The sequence below is a fragment of the Pleurodeles waltl genome, chromosome 8, assembly GCF_031143425.1.
Source record: "Pleurodeles waltl isolate 20211129_DDA chromosome 8, aPleWal1.hap1.20221129, whole genome shotgun sequence".
NCBI lineage: Eukaryota > Metazoa > Chordata > Amphibia > Caudata > Salamandridae > Pleurodeles > Pleurodeles waltl.
Window position 1 is genome coordinate 146,886,351 of NC_090447.1, and position 20,667 is coordinate 146,907,017.

At 43.7% G+C, this 20,667-nt stretch overlaps 1 protein-coding gene across 4 annotated transcripts in view; it reads right to left on the bottom strand.

Moving 5' to 3' along the window:
• Positions 1 to 20,667, bottom strand: part of LOC138249824 (disks large homolog 2) — a 3,298,389-nt gene that overhangs the window by 66,761 nt on the left and 3,210,961 nt on the right. For all 4 annotated transcript variants that reach the window (XM_069203950.1, XM_069203947.1, XM_069203948.1 and 1 more), the window contains one exon: positions 15,028 to 15,200. In XM_069203950.1, coding sequence (XP_069060051.1) covers positions 15,028 to 15,200 — 173 coding nt within the window. The remainder of the gene's footprint in view (positions 1 to 15,027; positions 15,201 to 20,667) is intronic.

Sequence of the window (20,667 nt, forward strand, 5' to 3'; positions counted from 1 at the left end):
AATTGTAGAAAGCCAAGCTTTTAAAGCTCTGCAAAAACGATTATGGTCAACTAAGGACTTAGGGGGTCATTCTGACCCTGGCGGTCATCGACCGCCAGGGCCAACGACCACGGAAGCACCGCCAACAGGCTGGCGGTGCTTCCTGGGCCATTCTGACCGCGGCGGTAAAGCCGCGGTCAGAAAAGGGGAACCGGCGGTTTCCCGCCGGTTTACCCCTGGCCCACATGGGGATTCCGACCCCCTTCCCGCCAGCCTGATTCTGGCGGTTTTCACTGCCAGAACCAGGCTGGCAGGAACAGGTGTCATTGGGCCCCTGGGGGCCCCTGCACTGCCCATGCCACTGGCATGGGCAGTGCAGGGGCCCCCTAACAGGGCCCCACAAAGATTTTCAGTGTCTGCTTTGCAGACACTGAAAATTGCGACGGGTGCCACTGCACCCGTCGCACCCCTGCAAATCCGCCGGCTCCATTTGGAGCCGGCTTCTTCTTTGCAGGGGCTTTCCCGCTGGGCCGGCAGGCGATCTTTTGGAGATCGCCCGCCGGCCCAGCGGGATAGTTAGAATGACCCTGCGGTCATTTGACCGCGGTGCGGTCTTTTGGCGGCTTCCGCCCGGCGGGCGTTGCCCGCCGCCCGCCGGGGTCGGAATGACCCCCTTAATATGAAAAGGCATACAATTCCAGATTTTGGCCATGGCAAAAGAGAAAGATTTCCAGCAGTCAAGGCCACCCAGCCAGGGATTGGAAAGGTGCTCAGATTCAGCAGTTGCAGCCTTCGGGTCCACTTATCTGGGATTCATGTCTTCAGCAATTGCATCTTCTTGGATGTTCAGCGCTTTTTACTTTGGCAACGGGCCGCAGCAGGACTAGTCTTTAGGGCACAGGGCGGATTGATGGGTAACCCAGTGGTACTGATCCTACAAAAGTCTTTGGTGAAGTTCACACAAGAGCTTTAGTAATCAGCTTTCTTTGAGTGCTCTTTATACCAGGAAAAGCCCAGGCTTCTCTGGGAACTCTTACCGCCTGCAGTTCCAGGCAGACTCATTCCCTCTCCTTCCATCTCTCAGCACGCTGGGAGGCTTTTAGACACTTTAGGCAGCCCCTCAGCTCCTCCAGCAGGAAGTGCAGATTTCAGGTGATGTTTTCAACCCTCTGGGAAAACAGTAGGTTTTCAAAAATTCTGTTGAGCATTCCCTTCCTCATTCAGGAAGAACAGGGATAAATTGGGGTGGTTTGGATCCCACTTTTATATACATTTTCCAAACAGGGAATGTGAAGCCACTGTCGTAAGCTGTTGAGCTGGTTTATATTGGTTCACATTCATATGCCATTTTCTGGCTGTTTCTCAGATGCAGACTTTGTGCAAAGCAATGGCTTTCACTGCAGGTAGCAATATGGCTGTCTAGCCCAATGCTGGGCACAATGAAGCGTAAGACCTCTGCATCTGGTTGTTATGTTCCTCTGTGAAGCAGCAATCATAGACAGGAAAAATGGCAGGCCATACCTAGAAACTTCTTCATGTTGAACAATAGAAATTACAGTTCCACCCTTCACCTCTACCATCTACCAAATAGTGATGCATATGAACAATTAATAGGTAGCTTTTGCTAAAATGCTCTAATTGAATTTCTAAGGGAAGCCCCATCTTCATCCTCCTTCACTTTAGTTTCCGGGTCTCCGTGCCTCAGCTACAGGGCTGTTGAATCTTTAGTGGCAAAGTTTGTGCTTCATATTTGATTTGAAAATTGTCTTCCAGCAGGAAGAAAAGCAAGCGGAAGAGTTCCCCAGAGTTGACTGACCACAATATTCCCACATGAAAGAACTACATTGAAACTTGCTGTGGGACATAGGTGAAAGCGTGTATGTTGGTACCCATGGTAGAACTGTAAGTGGCAATGGTGATAAAGAGGTCTAGGGAATGAGGAGGCGTACCCTACCAGGTGCTAGCATCCGAACTGTCACTTTATGAGTAAGAGATGTGTCAGCATTGCCATCTAAGAGTGAAAGAAGATGAATGGTAGAGATCTGCAATGATTTTTAAGTAGTCTACCAGCAGAAATGAGAGGATGCTGAAGAGGTCCTCAAAGTTGACATACCATAACATTTCCTTGAGAAAGAATTACATTGAAACTTGCTTGTACTCCCTAAGCATGGGGTAGCTTATCTTTGTAGCAGCACACCCATTCCTCTTTCTACAGTTAACAATCTGGTTTCCTACCCCTATGAAGCACTGGGTACTGTCAAAGCTGAGTTAATTGAAGAGACAACTTTTATGCCCAAAGCTTATAGCCTTTTGAATTCTCTGTCATGTGGAATAAATGGAAAGGTAAGAGATCTCATCTTCACTACAGATGACTCTTCCACAAGGTTTTATAAGGGTCTGGTGAATACTGAAAAAATGTGGCTGCCCAGAGGCCAACTGATGTTTATTTTGTATTGCTCCCAACCAGAGCAGAGGAAGTTTTTTCCAAAGAGCCAAGGCCAGTTTCATTGAATTGAAGGTAAGCGGATGCTCAGATTGCTGCCATGACAGTTCCAAAATTTCTGTTGGTTCATCTGTTTATTATCAGGACATTTGCTACTTTTCTCACTATTGCCAAAAAGTATGAAAACTCATCAGCATGCCCTGTATAAAGGCAGGAGAAGGAAAACGCATGGTGTCATCCAGGGTACTGGTATTTTGCACCTTTGTGAAACAGCTGGCATCAGTGTCCATGTGGGGGAGCAACTTTTCTACAATTAGCTTCATCATTCCCTTAAAAGTCTGATAGATGAGTCTTTCCAACACTCTGTGTTGTTAATGCTTTAAAATATCTATTTCCTTAGCGTAGCGTTTCTTGTATTTTCTGTTCGTCTGATCTTTATGAACAAACCAGTGTGTGATCTATGTTTAAAAGAGTATGCTGGTACTAATAGTAGCATTGTAACTGGCAATGGTGACGAAGAGCTCTAGAGAATGAATAGTCAGGCGCTACCTGGTGCTAGGATCAGAACTGCCACTGTATGAGTTAGTGAAGAGTCAGAAAAACATCCTCAGAGGATGGACGATAAAAAACTAGAATGTCCTTCAATGAGTTTGTCACAGCCCCACCCGCCTGTGGTTATGGAGCGGTGAAAGGTTACCAGAGGCTGAATGTCTTCTCAAATGAAAGTGACTAATTTGACAAGGAGGAGACTGGCCTTTGCAGCTAAGCTCCTAGAACCAATGACAATAAGACCCAGAATGTGGCCTTTGTCAGGGGAAAGGAAAGACGTCACCCTTGATTATTGGTGTGTTTGTCATGTACTTTTTGATCCTAATAGTATTGATCTTGAGTGGAACACAAATGACAAAGAAGAACGGACTTCATTTGGCTTTTCCTCTGGAAGCAGAAGCTGGTTAGTGCACAGCTTCAAATATTTTCACTTGTTGTCAAAAATCATCTTTGGGTCCATCCAGCTACAGAACGGTACAGCCCCACAGTTATGACCATGCTACAAAAACCAATATGCAGTGACCATAGTGTCTATCACCAACATCTAACACTTTCACTGGTCACAGGGCTTTACTGGTTGCTTACCACCAAGTATAATGTAAAAAAGGAGAAAACAAAACACAGTATAACTGAACAACTGGATATGTGGATATGTCTCTAAGTATGAGTGGCTTGTGACAAAAGGAACCAATGTGGTGGGCATGTATGGCGCCTTTATGTAAATTCTGCATCAATTCTAGTGATGATACCTAAATATTCCTCCAATTGAATAATTTATCTCATTGCCTATTCTGTAATTGAGAGTATTAAAATCGTTCTTGATCTAGTCTGGTTTACTGGAAATATTCTGAAAGATAAGGAAACTATGGGAAGAAGTATCCATTAGAATATATTTTCTCTTGATAAGCTACACTCCACAGCCCCCACTCCGCACTAACATGTCATTAAATAATTTCACCCTAAAGGAGTAGTGCGGTTGTACACATTCTTAGAGAAAAACAATTCTATTGTTAAAGACTTAACACAGTGGTGTGTATCCTTGGCGGACAAACGCACATACAGCGATAATGCGTTTGGATTGCTTCGAATCAGTAAACTTAAACTACATGAATGAAGTGTTCTTTCCTGTGGCAGAATGGTGATGCATTTGTGAATTCATTTGCATTGATGTGGTATTCAAGGCCCAGATGTACAAAAGGGTTTTGCAGTCAAAAAGCTTGTGATTCATATAATTGAAGGTTTTGTGATCGAGACTTCAAACATATAAAGTCACAATGTACTTAACGTATATTTGTAAACTAATTTTCACATTGTGACTTCTCAGAATTTGCAAGGAAAATTGAGTGTTAAAGGTACAACCCCTCTCGTGAATCACAACGAATTGGCTCAATTGTGCGCTCACAAAACACTGATCAAATACCAGCATCTCAAAGGTGTAGATTGCAAAGCTGAAATCAGCCAAAGTACAACAGCTTCCACTATCTCAGTGTAGTTTGCAGGCTTTGGAGGGAGCAGACAGTGACAACGGCATGCACTCCATAATGTTCCCCTACTTCACATTGTTTTATTTTATAGTTGCACCCTATGGCCCTGCTCTAGATAGGCGCAGTGTAGTCAGAATGTTCCATATGCAAATAGAGGGGGAGAGATCTCCTGTCCCTTGCCGGGCTCATCCCTGCATTTGCAGGCGTTCAGAGGGATTCAATAAAGAAATCCCTATACGTTTAATATTAACAGGGCAGGGATTCTGCAAATCCTTCAGAATAAATTTTTGTGTTTTGACAGATCTGTACATTTGTTGCCATGTGAAAGTATTCTTGGGTCATGCTACAGACACTTGCAAAAATTGCATTTGCACTGCAACACGAAAATGGGAATAAAGCTTTAAAGGCATATTTCATGTCCTCCCTTTTGAGTGAGTTACTGAATGTATGTATATATCATAGCAATGACTGATGAGTTTTCTGGGTGCCTTATTAAGGAAGACACATTCATCAGCATTAAAACAAAGTAAAATATAGATTTTTTTTCAATATTTTCTTAAAATTAATTATGGATGTTGGAGTCTTGAAATAATTTGTTGATAAATCTATTTTACAATTTAGAGCAATTCTGAAATGCATCCTCCACGATAAGAAGTTTGGGCCTGATTCCGAGTTTGGTGGTCGTAAGACCACTAAACTCATGGTGGTGGTCCGACTGCCACAATCCTGCAGGTCCAACTGCCAGATTATGATCCTGGAGGTTGGACCGCTAGGAGACCGCTGCCTCTGCCAGGATTAGGGATTCCGATGGGTTGGCGGCGGTGAAAGTCATGATCACAATTTTCCTTTCCGCCAACCTTTTCATGGTAGGATCGCCACCATGGAAAGGCTGCCCGAAAGGCAGAGTTGGGACCACAGGGGGCTCCTGCACTGCCGACTACATGGCAGCCTGTCAGCACCCTCAGAATGCGCACTGTCTGCTACGACAGACAGTGCGCATTCTGAGGGTGCTGTGTGCAACAGCATTAGCTGAGACCAATGCCACCACGCGGTTTCCGCTGGTCAGCCTGGCAGGAACATTGTAATATGATGTTTCTGCTGGTCAGCCCGGCAGAAACATCATAATAAGATGATGGTGAGGCCGCCGGCTTGACGGCTGCCTCCCCACAGCCATATTGGAGTTGGGCAGTTCAGCCGCCGAACTTATAATGTGTCCTCTAGCTGCAACCCTGATTAATAGTGCAAAATACAATTAGTGAATGTTTGATGAGGCATTACATTCATTTATTTTATAAGGAGATGGGGTCTTCATCAGGACCATGCATAGCATAATAAATCAACTGAAACGTTTGTTAAGAAAATGCTTCTTTTTTGCATGATCATCCCCAAAGCTATGGACTGATACAGCTGGTTTTTCGACTCTGAAGGTGCACTGAGTTCTGCTAAACAGAACTCAGTGTCATTGCTTTGACCCTTAAAAGTTACATCTGATTTGTTGAACCACAATTGACATGTTAACATGGTTATAGTACCTAGTATATGTTACCAGGGGTATCCAGGGACTTTAAGTCAAAATGTCTTTTATTGACTACCATCAGTGTGACAAAGCAAAGTATGATTCCAGCTTGCCCTTGCTGGCTGCCAGGGCAGTTTTTGATTGCTAACTCAACTTTGCTATTTAAATTAATGGCAAAGCCCAAACCTTCCTTTTTAATATGTATAACTCACCCATAAGAAAGGCATACAGAGGCAGCGGCATCATATTAAACATGTGGATACATTATTCTTAACTTTACATGTTCTGACAGTAAAAACACTGCATTTTAATTTTTACTGTAGAAAGGATAGTAGGCTAGTAGCGCCATTGGCGAGTACAGAGTTGCATGCTGGCAATTCAGCATTGCTAACTTCTGAATGGTACCACTAAATTTTATACATTTAGGTATTACTGGTCTCTAAGGACTCAATAAAATTGTTGCATTAAACCTGATGCTCATATTTAACATAACGTGGACAACCTGCAACTTTAGTAAGTAAACTATTTGTTGCCCAACATTTTCCTGTGACCATTTACGGTTGCAGGCCTTGAGACAGCCTTCTGCCCTCCGGGGAGGGGGGGGGGGAAGTGGGGGGAAGGGGCAGTTTGAATGAATCTCAGGTAGGAACACAAAGGGTCTGCTGTTGAAAGAGGTGTGACCTCTCCCTGTCAGTAAGGCCAAACAGGGTGTGAGCCCAACAAGCAAGCTTCAAAGGTGAAGCCACTTTTGAAGAACACATGGTGGACACGTAAGGAAGGGGCTGCTCTTTTGTTCTTGCACACAGGTTGCTGTCAGAGACAGAGAGAGGAAGCTGCTACTAATCTGTTTTTTCAGTGGTCATGTAGCCCTGAGGTAGCCACATCTCTGGGATAGGCTATGGAGTTTCACACATCAAGAGAAGGGTTCTGCCATGTTGAGAGTGGGTATAATAGTGCATTGGGCTAGGTAGATGCCACTGTTTATAGGAAATCATCACTAGGCAAGAGGAGGCCTGGTAGCCAATTGGCACAAAATGGGCATACAATTCACACCCCTGGCACCCAGACCCGAGATCACATCTGTTTTGAAGAATGGACCAAAAAAGGACTGCCCTCTTATTCCCTGGACCCAGCAAAGGGATGCTGCACTATGTCTGAACTACATCTGTTGCCCCTTGGGCTAGCAGAGGCAGGACTGTGCCAGTAGTACCCTGCTCAAAGTAAATTTGTCTATGAGCCTCAGACAGAAGAAGTAACTCCATGAGTCAGTTGGCTGACATCCTGAAACAGCTAAAGGGGCACAAAAGCTGAAGAAGCCTGCCTTGGTGAGTTGGTAGCCCAGAATGCCTAAACGCCACTGACCACCAACAAGCAGCCTGGGGGTCCAAGTCCCGACCCTCAAAAGTTGTACCTGAGTCTGCTGGACCCAGGAGAGTTGTCAGAGTGCAGTTTGGTTACCCACCACGGACGTTATTGCCCGTTAAAACTTCTGCATTCGACCAGTGGCAACTGGTTTTTGGTTTGACTTCTGCCAGACTTCGAGGGACATCACCCAGGTGGGCAAAGTTGGCCCACCGTGTTCGTGGATCAAGGAAGAGCCCAAGGAAGACACCTGTCACTAGATCAGCATCCTTCAGCATCTTCGTCATCTTGTGTACCTTGCATCAGGACCGCTCCATTTAAATCTATGACGGTTCGTTCATGGAGCCTGATACTGGGCTGGAGACTGTTTTGATTGTGAGGTAACTCTTCAACTAAGCCCCTTTGGTCCCTTTGACTCTCTCCCAGCCAGAGTTGGTTAGGATAGTAGTTTACAACTTTATAAAAGTGTTGCAAAATTTGCAAAGTTGACTGCGAGTGCTGTTCAATACAATGATTTATTGTTATCAGTGAAAAATCCGTGATTTATTGTTGTTTTAAAAGTCATATCTCTGGAACCCTTTAGTGGATTATTGTTGTGGCATCTTTTTAAAGATAAAAATACAACCTATTTGTGTACATTGGGGTTGTATTTTTATTGATTCTTGTTTCTTTCTTATTCAACTGCTTTGGTACTCCTTAATGCTTTACACCTGTTCCTCCGATAAAGCCTAACTACTCAGAGCCACATTTACCCAGGATTGAGCTAAGGGTTTTCAAACAAATCTGAAGTCTCACAACAAGGCCATATAATAAATGTCTTTCCTCACACTTAGAAATGGAGAAACTGTGCAAATCCTACTACGGCAAAGCAGAGATAGAGAAGAATTCAGCAGATCCATGCACTTTCTCCAAAATTATATTGCACCCTTTATATGTATGTACGTATACAACTTAGCCATTTTACAGGTTTGGAAGAATCTGCCAGAGGATGGAGGTGAGATGGGGAGAGACACCAATAGTGTTACTGCACTCGTGCTGATGGTTGTAACAGCTGCTATGTGCGGTCGTCTCCTCCTTATGCACCCTCACCTTTGGCCCGTAACAGTGAAGTGGGGAGTGGGGGGTGTTACAGCAGATAGTGCCTAATTAATGCAAGTATTAATGTTGGAGTGTGTCTTTTAAAAGCAATATTAATACGAAAACTTGCAATATATTGTGTGATAAAGCTGCATAGAAAATGTGTTAACATAGAAAATAATGCACGCGTTTGAAATGTGCCCACGGGGAGTGGTTACCAATGTATACGAAGTCTAATGAAAAGGCTTGTTAATTCTGAATTATTATGTAATAATGTTTGAATTTGTATTAGTATATCATACTTAGGGTTATGTGTTAAGAATTAGCTTCATTTAACAAAAGGGCTTTAACTTAGCAAGGGCTTGGGCCTAGCTGTCTGGCCTCATATTGAATTGCATTTTCTAAAGTGTAGTGTGCTGTTTTTCCTGAAGGACACAAAGCTGTACTTTTCCAGGGAGCTATATGTGTGTAGCCGTAGTAAATTCTTTCTCATGAGAACCGGTTTGCTCAAGGCGATGTTCTTGCTAGATGCAACAGTGTAATTTGTAACATGTGCAAGGTTAACTCTCCTAGGAGAAGACAATGAAGACACTGACTGGAGCACAAAGTGTAAAATTTTCTACCTGACATTCCAACCGTTGAAGACGTCAATAACGTGGACCAATCTGTGATGTGGGAACTGTGAACTGTGGAAAATTCTAGCAAGGTGTTTACCAAATGATTGGACAGAGATAATGATGCACCAAACTTTATCCGATGAGGAATTAGGGAACAGTTAGACAGTTTTGATTTAACAGCGCGACCCAAGGAAAAACGGGGACTTCTAGCATTGCCATTTGCCATTCCTTTTGCTGTGAGACTTTTGCTAGAGTGACTTTTGCTAGAGTGACTTTTGCTATGAGACTTTTGCTAGAGTGACTTTTGCTAGAGTGACTTTTGCTATGAGACTTTTGCTAGAGTGACTTTTGCTAGTTGCCATGTATTAGTTTGGTTGTTCCGTCACTTTAAACCATCCTCTACCCCATTCTTGCCTGAAGATAACTTCTCCTCCATCTGAGGGAAGTAATCCGTTCCTTAGCTATGCTATCCTGAGATTTTGTCCTGTCCTATCTCAGCTGATGGTGAATCGACTGATGTCCTGAGGACGAAGACTGACGCTGCTTGCTGATCTGTTGGATTGGTAACTATCCAATGCAAATTGTGATTGACTGTTTGCCCTTTTCTTTCTAGGTACCAACTGCTATTTTGATAGAGGCCGTAGTTTAGATGTTTTCTAAATTTGTGTTCACTAAATGTTTTGCATGAAGCCCAACATGCTAATGCTAATTCGAGGGATAGTTAAGGCGTCACTAATACCTTGTGCAAATAGACAAATGATTGAGATCTTGCTCTGTTGATTCACGCACTAATGAGACACTGCTAAATTGATTAAGATTAATGATGTTCCTAAATATTGAATGAATATAGTCTATGCATTGATTAAGTTGTGCTCTGATTGCAAATCAATAGTGTTTTCTGATGAGTTTATTGCTATTGAGATTAATAGACATGATATTAGATTGTAACTAATAGGGAAATAAATATCCTAACACTCAATTAAACTGGTGTGGTTATTCATGACTGAAGGGTCATGTTGTGTTCAAATTTTGATTCTTATTGATTGTTCATTGATTAGTGATTGTCATTATGATTATTTATTGATATTGTTTGGTTGATGATGCAAGAAAATTCTTCGAACTGGGAAGTCTCGAAATGCGGTCCATAGGTTTGTCGACCTAGACGCGTCTCCTTGTAAGTTTACTTATTAAGGCTCTGACGCGCTAACACTAACTTGTGGATACTTCACACCCAGTTTGCACCGGAAATCAATCACTGGAGAATAAGATTAGGATTGCGTTTCTAGGATTGAAGAGGTGGTTCGTTGAAGACTTTGCTTGATTACAAGACCCAGTATTTAGGGTCTGATGGAGAACAAAATGCGTGTGAGGAGCAGAGTCGAATAGCGAGACAAATGCAGTGACAGTTGCTTATGTCTTTATTAAGATGCTTTACGGGCTGCTACATAACTCGTTTTGGAACAAATAAGGGCGGAAACGGAAGTAGTGTCAGGGCGGCCATAGACACAGAGGCAGGATACGGGGTGTGGAGAATGCCAACAAATAGGCCGGAAGGGGTAGGACCTAAATGCAGCTGCAGATTTTTTCATCCATGCTTCCACTACACAGGTGGGATGTTCTGAGCTGAAAATTCCTGGACATGAAACGTATAGTTTGAATACCGTGATTTAAATGACTCCCCTAGTCTTTTACACAAACTGAAGCGAAAGGCTCAGAGTCTAGAAAATCCAGTAGACAATTTCAGATAGTTTAGAAAAGCTCTCATAGAAGACACATTATAAAAAGGAAAACCTAATGTGGAGTTAGGTGTTTTTAATACTACAACTACCCCGTAAAACTGTAATGTGAGACTGCATATTAATATGTAATAGATCTAACCACACTTGATTTTGTAATCATTTTCATCAGTAGATTTCAAAGGAAAAAACAGTAGTTGAGTTCACTACATTTCCATGTACAGATTGCACCAAATAGATGCATACACATTTCCTCTTTTTGAAAGCTGCCAAGAGCTTTAGATAATGCAGTCCCAGAATCTGAGTAATGGCTTCTTCAAGAAGCCAAAACCAAATGATAGGAACACTCATGTAGAAAAATGATTGATTTTTTCTTTCAGGCTGAGTAGTGATGGAACTGGAAGCAGTGAATTTGAGGTGACATCTGCGGTGACATCTCCCTTGTGAACCTTTGTCAGGCAGGCATGGCGAGATTCGGGCTTCTTTGGATGCTGTACTTTGCTGGTTGGGTTAAGCAGGCTGTATATACAGCGGAATTCAATATTTTTCCATCATTTAGGTTTGGTGTGATACGCACTATATTGGAAGTTTATACAAACATGCGTAGTTATTCAGAATTAGGCTTCACAGTTTCAAAAATGACAATCCAGCAGTATTTGTTCTAGGCTGGTAGGGTCGCTCCCTGGGTTCTTGCTACAGAGACCAGACAAGTTCTAGATTTGAACAGTGGCAGGGATGACCTGGCCTCTGATATGATGGTAATGCAGCAAGGTAGTAAAAATTTGCATTTCCTTTCTCATGGCCATTAATGTGGCACCTCATAATAATTTCCAAGCAATGAATCGTCACCTGCTAATGGCTGCTGGAATGCAGATACCTAAAGATGCAGATTCACCAGTCTTAAGTATCGGTTGGACCTGGCCCTCTTTGCAGGGTCTCACCCGGGTTTTTGCCTTCTAGTCCTGAACCAATCTTTGTTGGCTTTTAGGAATCTGTGCACTTCACAACTGCTAACCAGCGCTAAGGTGCGCCTGCTCTCTCCCTAAAACATGGTAAAATTGGCTTCAACCTAATTAGCACCTTTAATTTACTTGTAAGTTCCTACAATATCGTAGTGGATGTCCCCCTGGCCTGTAAATTAAATGCTGATAGTGGGCAGCAGCACTCATTGTGCCACCTACCAAAGTAGAAGCCTTTTAAAACATGCCTCAGGTCTGCCTCTGCAGACTGTAATCCAGTAAAACTGCCATTTCAACCTGACAAAACAACCCTTTTGCCAGGCCTAACTGGCCTAACTTCCTTTTTAATACATGTAGATCACCCATAAGGTAGGCTCTAATGTCTCTGGGCAGGGTGCATTGTATTAAACAAAGTAGAACATGTGTACTTAAGTTTTACACGTCCTGGCAGTGGAAAAACCCTAAAGTTGTTTTTCACTGTTGTAAGGCATGTCTCTCCCATTGACTAATTCTTGGTTATCTTATTGTCTTTAATACGTTCTAACTTTAAATTGGGAGCAGATAGAAAAATACAATTTCCTCTCAAATTAATCCTCTTTAATAGTGAAGTCAGTTTTAAGTTACAATTCTGAAAGTGCCACTTTTAGAAAGTTGAGGTTTTCTTGTTCCAACCAACTGTGCTTCGTGCCAGGGTCCTGGATCACATGACTGTGGATGGTTCTGCTGTTGGGTAACACAAACTAACACAAAGATGGCTTTGGTATAGACAGGATAGGCCATCCTGAAAGGATGGCTGGGGAAGAGCTGCACCCAGCACACACAGTGGATCCCGACACCAGGCATGCTCTGCCTTTTGTCACCCCCAGACAGTTTGGCGCCTTGACCAGGGGAAGGGGAAGAACATCCCAGACCCAGGTGAGATGGTGGGACAGGGAAGAATCTCCCATACAAAGGCTGGCACCAGGTATACATATTGGAACTGAAGACCGACTCTTCAGAACATTCCTGGACCTGTGGAAGATTCAGAGGAAAGATTGCCCTGCTGCTTGAAAGACTGCCTTGCTGTCTAACGAGGAAGATTAGAACTGCATGCCTTCATCCCAGGCTACCCAGAGTGACTAGTAGGAACAGTTGGCTCACCTCCTGAGTGAGCTACAAGTAGGCTTCAGAGGCATCCCTGCAAGTGCCCAGCTGACCTGCTGCAACTGAACCTGCCCAGACCTGCAATTGGACTCCTGGAGTCCTACTGCTGGGCTCTGATGGAGTGAGTCCTGATCCCCAAGAAGTCCCTCACAAGTCCTGGACCCTTGGCTTACATCAGTGAGATCTCCTTCTAAAGAAAAGGGTTCGCTCACAGATCCTGCCTCCTGCAACACGCATCAATGCTGAGTTCCGGTTAGGCCTGCTCCTCACGCCATCATCCAAAACAAAAATGCAAGAGTTACACTTGGTGCTACAGCAATGACATCCTTTAGTGACTGTCAACACAAAGCTCCAACCTGACTGGCTCTTCACACTCCAGAGAGGACCATTCATGACACCAACCCTGCTCTTTGCACTACAGTGATGACCATCTGTGATGCTCGGCCTGCTCCTCACAGTCTCCTCCAATGATAATGGAATTCTTTGCAACTGACTTAAGAGGGTAACTCTTCGGCTGGACTAATCTGTCCACGTATACGACCTGTGCTCCATCGTAGTCAATCTGAACTTCAGAATTTCCCTTTGTCCAGTGCGACCAGATGACTGCAAATGCCACTTTATGCTTTAGGAGCTATTTTCATTTACAACTTTAAAACTGAATATCTCCAGTCCTACCTTTGGATTTTTGTCATTCTGGTATCATTGTATTTTTTAAAATGTACTCTATTTTTCTTAACTGGAATTTTTCTTGCGTTGTGTTTTCACTTTATAACTGTTTGGGTGAAGCATCAATACTTTACCCACTGCCTCTGAGTTAAGCCTGACTACTTTGTGCCAAGCTACTAGGCGGATAAGCACAGGTTAATTTTGTGACTTTTGTGGTTCACCCTGACAAGGGTTGCAGTTGTTGCCTGAGTGTGGCTTCCATCTCTCTCAATTAATAACCCAATTTCTTACAGTATGGTATTGTCCATCAGCTACATAATATGGTAATGTTCCATGAAAATTCTGCTACCTCTACATGGCATTATTGCTGCATTTACCATTAAGAGCTAAACAAAGGGTTTGGCTTTATCCATCTGAGGTTAATTAAAAGGAGTAGCATAGAGATGGATGATATTACTGATGTTATTTGAGCATCAATAGCACAGTCTGTGCTAATTATCAGATAGATTACCAATACTGATTAATATTTCCCCGTGACTTGTTTTTGTTAGCAAAAACAAATTAAAAAGAAGGTGTGATGACACAGTTACAGCATGTTTGGTATATTTTTTGCTAAGAGTTTATTTTATTTTGTTTGTGTTTTTTGTAAAACGCGTATAACCACCCTGTGGTGGCCTTAGAGTGCTTTAGAGTAAGTATATACAGTAGAAGGAGGATGGAATACTTACGAAGATGACCAGGTGAATGAGAGCTAGGCTAGGACTAATGGACGTGCCCAAAATCAGAGGTGATCCCCAGCATGATGAGAAAACTTTGGAGAGAAGCATGAGAGGGTGAAGGCAGTCTTAGGCAGGACTGGGGGTACAACTAGAGAGGGACGAAGAAGATACAAATATGTACACGCCAAGGTGAAGAGCAAGGCCTTTGAGCATCTTCTGAATTTGAGTCACTTTCTAGACTCATTTGTGGTGGAAGAGACTTCCAAAGGGAGGAATCTTAAGTGTGAAAAGAGTGAATCTAATATCTAAATGGTCAGCTTTTCCAGCAGGCTATGGCTGGATGACCTGAGGCTTCTAGTGACGATCAGATTTATAACATAGCTCGGTAAGTGGTCCTGGAGTGTCTTGTGCACGACGCAACGTGTTTTAAGGCCACTTGTTCTTTCACAGGAGCAAATAGAAGGATTTCAGGGCCAGTGTGAAGTTAGTTTGCCCTTTAAAACAAAACGACATGCCAGCCAAATAGTTTTTAAGCCTACGGAGCTTTACGAGCCATATTTTCTACATATCTGGTATTGCAACATTACATTACTTTTTTGACTGCAATTCCTTATGAGAATATTTCAGTCAATATAGTTTATGTTTTTTATGTTTTATTTAATTTTGTATTATGTATGCTTAGAGGCTCGAATAGATGTTGCAAATAGAAAACAAACAAACAAACAAAGCAGGGGCTGGAATGATAGAGTAAACTGTAACGGAAAATAGGTAACTTACTCGTTCTGCTACAAATCGGACAGACTGGACGCTGGTGCCGTACAGATTGTCATTGTACTGGCCGGCCTCAATAAATTTGTGCTCCTGGATGTCTTTCTCCATTTGTTCTCTGGAGGCAACAAAATGATAGTCTCTTCCATCCACTTCATATTCACGCTTTGGTCTTGTAGTATCTTTATGCAAAGAGAGAGAAGAAAACAGTAAGTGAATTTCAGAGATCTCACAAGACACAACCGCGCCTGCCCAGGAAGCAGCATTAAAAAAGGGCGGCCATTTTTGTTGCACTTGGTCTTAGCGCTATGCCCATAACAGGGTAAGTGTTGTTAGCTATCTTAATTCGTTTTTTCCAATAAATTTATAATCCCTAACTGGTGGCAAAACAGAATATTATATTTGCCAAATGGGCACCAACATAATGAGATAAAACCGTTTGTTCTTGTCCAACACTTTTTGTTTACAGACACGGGTAGTGAGTGGTGAGAATGCCGCACTTCCGTTCCGTTACAATTCTTGTTGAGGTAACGCAATAGGTTGGATGAGAGAAAGAGGTGCCTCTTGGTCAGGTACCCCACTACCCAGGTAGGCACAGAGATTAGTGTATCAAGATACACAATAACAGTAAGTACAGGTAGACCAAGGCAGACAGAGAAGTGAAAGTTCAACAATGTTCATGGGATGAAAGTAGAGCCCAAGTACAACGAATCCAAAGGCGAAGAGTAAAACGATGATTCCGGGCAGGTGTAAAAGGTAGAGTCTTTATTCACGGGTTTGTATCGTCTTACAGGAGACAGCCAACACGTGTTTCGTCACACAAGTGACTTTATCAAGGCTGGGCCCGTCCGGCCAGAGGCACAAGAAGACAGTAAATTCAGTAAATGTAGACACGGAGATTTCCAGTGGTCGAGTATATGGTGATATCAGAGCCCTGATAAGCCCAAAGTGTAACCTGAAAGTTGGTCCGTGAGTGTCTAGTTCAGCGAGGCGAGTCTGAACTAGACACTCACGGACCAACTTTCAGGTTACACTTTGGGCTTATCAGGGCTCTGATATCACCATATACATTGTTGAACTTTCACTTCTCTGTCTGCCTTGGTCTACCTGTACTTACTTTTTGTTTACAGTAAAATATAACTGGCTAACTGGACGCAAGAAACTGACAAGAAACTGGCTTAGAATTTGTATGCAGTGGGAGTTTGTGTGTGCGGTTCGAGGCCAAGTCTAAATGACGTCCCAATAGTATCATATATGGTACCAGATATTTAATTTCAATGCCAAGCTGATATTTGTTTCAGACTGAGTCCTGGTGGTTTTGACAGACAAAAGAGAACTTCATAAAACAAAGAAATACCCATTCTACGTGTGCCTTTTGTGTTGATTTTCAGTTTGGGTTAAAGGAAAATCCCACGATTTGTGACTGTCGTAAAAATCCAGAGGAGAATCAACAAATGGAATTTCCACCACCATGGGGCTCGAATGATACCGGATCCTTCTCCAGATTTAGCATGTGCTCCAGAAACATGAACATTTGCAATACCTACCCAACACAAAGTCAAGTTGGCAAGAGCTATACAATTAAATTATTTATCTTTGTCACATTTCTTTAACTCGATAAAGGAGCCCATGTTTTTTATCCTGGAAAGTCAAACTGCCAAATGATCACCTGGAAGCAGGTTACGTAGGAGGCGAGGCCCTAGCCAGGCAGAACGTAGCACTCCTATTAGGGGTGGGTGATTACACTCACTTTATAACCTGCGCTCACCTTTGGATAACTTGACACTGAGCAGTCAGACTTATCACAGGCGCAATGTGTAAAGCATTGGCACAGTAATCTTGCCCAATAAATACACTGAGCATCGCAAAAGGGACTTCACATGTAAAGAAAGTTTGTATTCAACAAAACACATTAGGGACACAACATGAACATCATGTAAATCTGAGCGTAAATCACATTCAGAAATATCACTAGCAGTAGTAGGCCTAAACGTATTAAAAACAATATTAGCACTATATACACTTGGGAAAAATCTTATGTTTCCTTCCAGCACCCTCAGGTGGTGCACAATGTTGTCAGCATAAGACTCACCCCAGCAAGTATACTAATTCAGTATCACACTGTTAGACTTTTTTGCTTATGCAGGGTCATCCCCAATCTTTTTGCCTCCTGCCTCCTATTTTGTTCTGACCTGCTGTTGGTTTTTGAACTCTGAGCACTTTACCACTGCTAACCAGTGCTAAAGTGCATATGCTCTATGTGTAAATTATATGTGATTGGTTTATCCATGATTGGCATATTTGATTTACTAGTAAGTCCCTAGTAAAGTGCACTAGAGGTGCCAGGGCCTGTAAATCAAATGCTACTAGTGGGTCTGCAGCACTGGTTGTGCCACCCACATGAGTAGCTCTGTAATCATGTCTCAGACCTGCCACTGCAGTGTCTGTGTGCAGTTTTAACTGTAAATTCGACTTGGCAAGTGTACCCACTTGCCAGGCCTAAACCTTCCCTTTTCTTACATGTAAAGCACCCCTAAGGTAGGCCCTAGGTAGCCCCAAGGGCAGGGTGCAGTGTATGGTTAAGGTAGGACATATAGTAACGTGTTTTATATGTCCTGACAGTGAAATATTGCTAAATTCGTTTTTCACTGTTGCAAGGCCTGTCCCTCTCATAGGTTAACATGTGGCTACCTTTAAATCTGATTAAAGTGTAGATTCCCTTTGGGAGCGGATGGACATGTGGAGTTTGGGGTCTCTGAGCTCACAATTTAAAAATACATCTTTTAGTAAAGTTGATTCTAAGATTGTGCTTTTGAAAATGCCACTTTTAGAAAGTGAGCATTTTCTTGCTTATACACCATTTCTGTGACTCTGCCTGTTTGTGGCTTCCCTGTCTGGGTCAGTTTGACAGTTGGGCTGGTTGCACCTCACACTAGACAGTGACACAAAGGAGCTGGGGTGTAGTCTGCATTTCCTGATGAGCCATCTGTGCTAGGAGGGAGGGGAGGAGTGGTCACTTACACCTGAAAGGGCTGTGCCTGTCCTCACACAATGCTGTCTCCGACCCCCTGGTGAGTGTCTGGGGTCTGGCCTGGGAAAGGCAGGATTTCACATTCAAAAGAGACTTTACTTTGAAGTAGGCCTACTTCAATGGAGAAATTGGTTATAAGAAGGGCACCCAAAACCAAAGACTTTAGAACACTTCTGGAAACAAGAGGAACCTCTGCCTTGAGAAGAGCTGAAGAGCTGCGGAGAAGTGCTGTCCTGACTGTGACTGTGCTTTGTGGAGCTATCCTACAGTTGCTGCTTCTGCCAGTGTAAGAGGGCAAAGACTGGACTTTGTGTGCCTTCCATCTTGTGAAGAAATCTCCAAGGGCATGATTTAGAGCTTGCCTCCTTTGTTTGAATTCTCAGGGACAGCAAAGACTTCTCTCTGCCAGCACCTGGAGTCTCTGGAGAGACTCCTGCTCTGACATGCGTTGCCCTATCCAGTCCCTGGGCTCTTGAAAGGAAAGCTGGTGGAAATCCAAGGAAATCGACTTCAGGCGACTTTGGACCGGTGCCGCTGCTGAATCCGGTGACGCCGCCTGCAACCGACTCCGTGATCTTCGCTGGAACGTGACGACCTTCGCAGGCCCGATGCCGCTGCAGCCCAGCTGAAGCCCGCGACTCCGTGGAAGTCGCCGCACCATGTCATGACCGATGCCGCTCGAAGTGCGCAGATTCAACGTTTCGCACAGACGCCACGATCCCCGACTTCGCCATCATCCTGTTTTCACTCTTCACCAAAGGTACTGTACTTGGGGGTCTACACAACTCCGTGTCCGGCGCCGCTGGTGTCGGCTTGTTGGGAACGACTCCGTCACAACGCCATGTTAACACCTCATCTAAGCATTTTGTGTTTCTAAGCACTATTTTTTAATTTAATCTTTAAAAATTAATAACTTGACCTGTGTATGTCGGATTTCTGTTGTTTTCGTCTTGTTTTGTTTGGATAAATATGTCCTATTTTTTTAAACCTGTGTTGCGTCATTTTGTAGTGCTTTCATTAAGTTACTGTGTGTGTTGGTACAAATACTTTACACCTAGAACTCTGAAGTTAAGCCTACTGCTCTGCCAAGCTACCAAGGGGGTTAGCTGAGGGTGATTCTCTTTTACCCTGACTAGAGTGAGGTCCTTGCTTGAACAGGGGGTAACCTGACTGTCAACCAAAGACCCCATTTCTAACACACACAGATCTAGGGTGCTCACAACGTTAGCCGCAATGTGTACACACCGATAATTCCAGCACTTTTAAATAACTCCGTGGCCTAGGATACAAGAGTAAGAACCAATGTCAACCGTGATAGTCTTTTGGCAAGGAAACAATGTGTACGCCAACACCGCTGTGCGGTGTAGTCAATCACAGGCAGTCACTACCACAATCTCACTCCACACTGCTACGTGATGCCATGGATATCAGAGAGACTCAAATACCACACACTTGCATACACTCGCTTTAAGCATCCTAATGCAGTGCTCCTTTCCCTGGATACTAGGCCGATTGCGGGCAGAGCCACACTTATTTAGGATCCCGGGGGAAAAGTGGGGTGAAAGAATAGGTAGTGGGCTGATCAGGTAACAGTCAACAAATGGAGATTTGGCTACTACTTGGGAAATTCACTCAAAGGTCTCCACACCGTGCCTTCCGGCACAGGCCCAGGTCTGCAAAGCACGGGGAGGATAACTGTTGGACACATGCTGGTCACAATTGTGCCCAACCAGGTCAGACACTCAGTACACATATACTTACCAATTCTGCACCTCCCTGGAATGAGGCACAATATCTGGTGCACAATGACTTAAGTTGCACCAGACAATCCGGTCACACATGAAGTGTCACTAGTTTCGTGCCTCCCTGGAATGAAGCACAAAGTCTAGTGCGCAATGACTTGAGTGACACACAAATCCGATCTCCCATGGAAAGTTACCAATGTCTGTACCTCCCTGGAATGAGGCACAAAGTCTGGTGTGTGAAGACCTGAGTTGCACCAGATGATTCAGATTACCCACGAAAAGTGACCAATGCCATACCTCCCTGCAATGAAGCACAACATCTGGTGCACAATGACTTGAGTCGCACCACACAATTCTGCTTGCACATGGCATGATACCAATGCCGTACCTCCCTGGAATGAGGCACAATGTCTAGTGCGCAATGACTTGAGTCAGACCAGACAATTCTGTTATCCCATGGAAAGTTACCAATGTCTGTACTTCCCTGGAATGAGGCACAAAGTCTGGTGTGTGAAGACTTGAGTCACACTAGGCAATTTCAAACACACATGAAGAGTTATCAACTTCCATACATCCCTGGAATGAGGCACAGCGTCTGATGTGCGATGACTTGAGTCGCACCGGACAATTCCAGGCACACTCAAAAGATGCAAGTTCAGCTGTGCCACATGAGGTAGAATGTGGCACTGCTCCGGGTATGCCCCCACCACTGAGGGTCACAACCTGTGAATCGGCCTCACTCCTTAAATGCAGGCAGTACTTTGAAGGCTCTGCACCAGGCAATCTGGTCCCCAGGCACAATACTTAGTTCCACGCTCACACTGCTGCTACCAGGTGGAATCCAGCAGACGATATAGGCACTTTGGAGGGCAC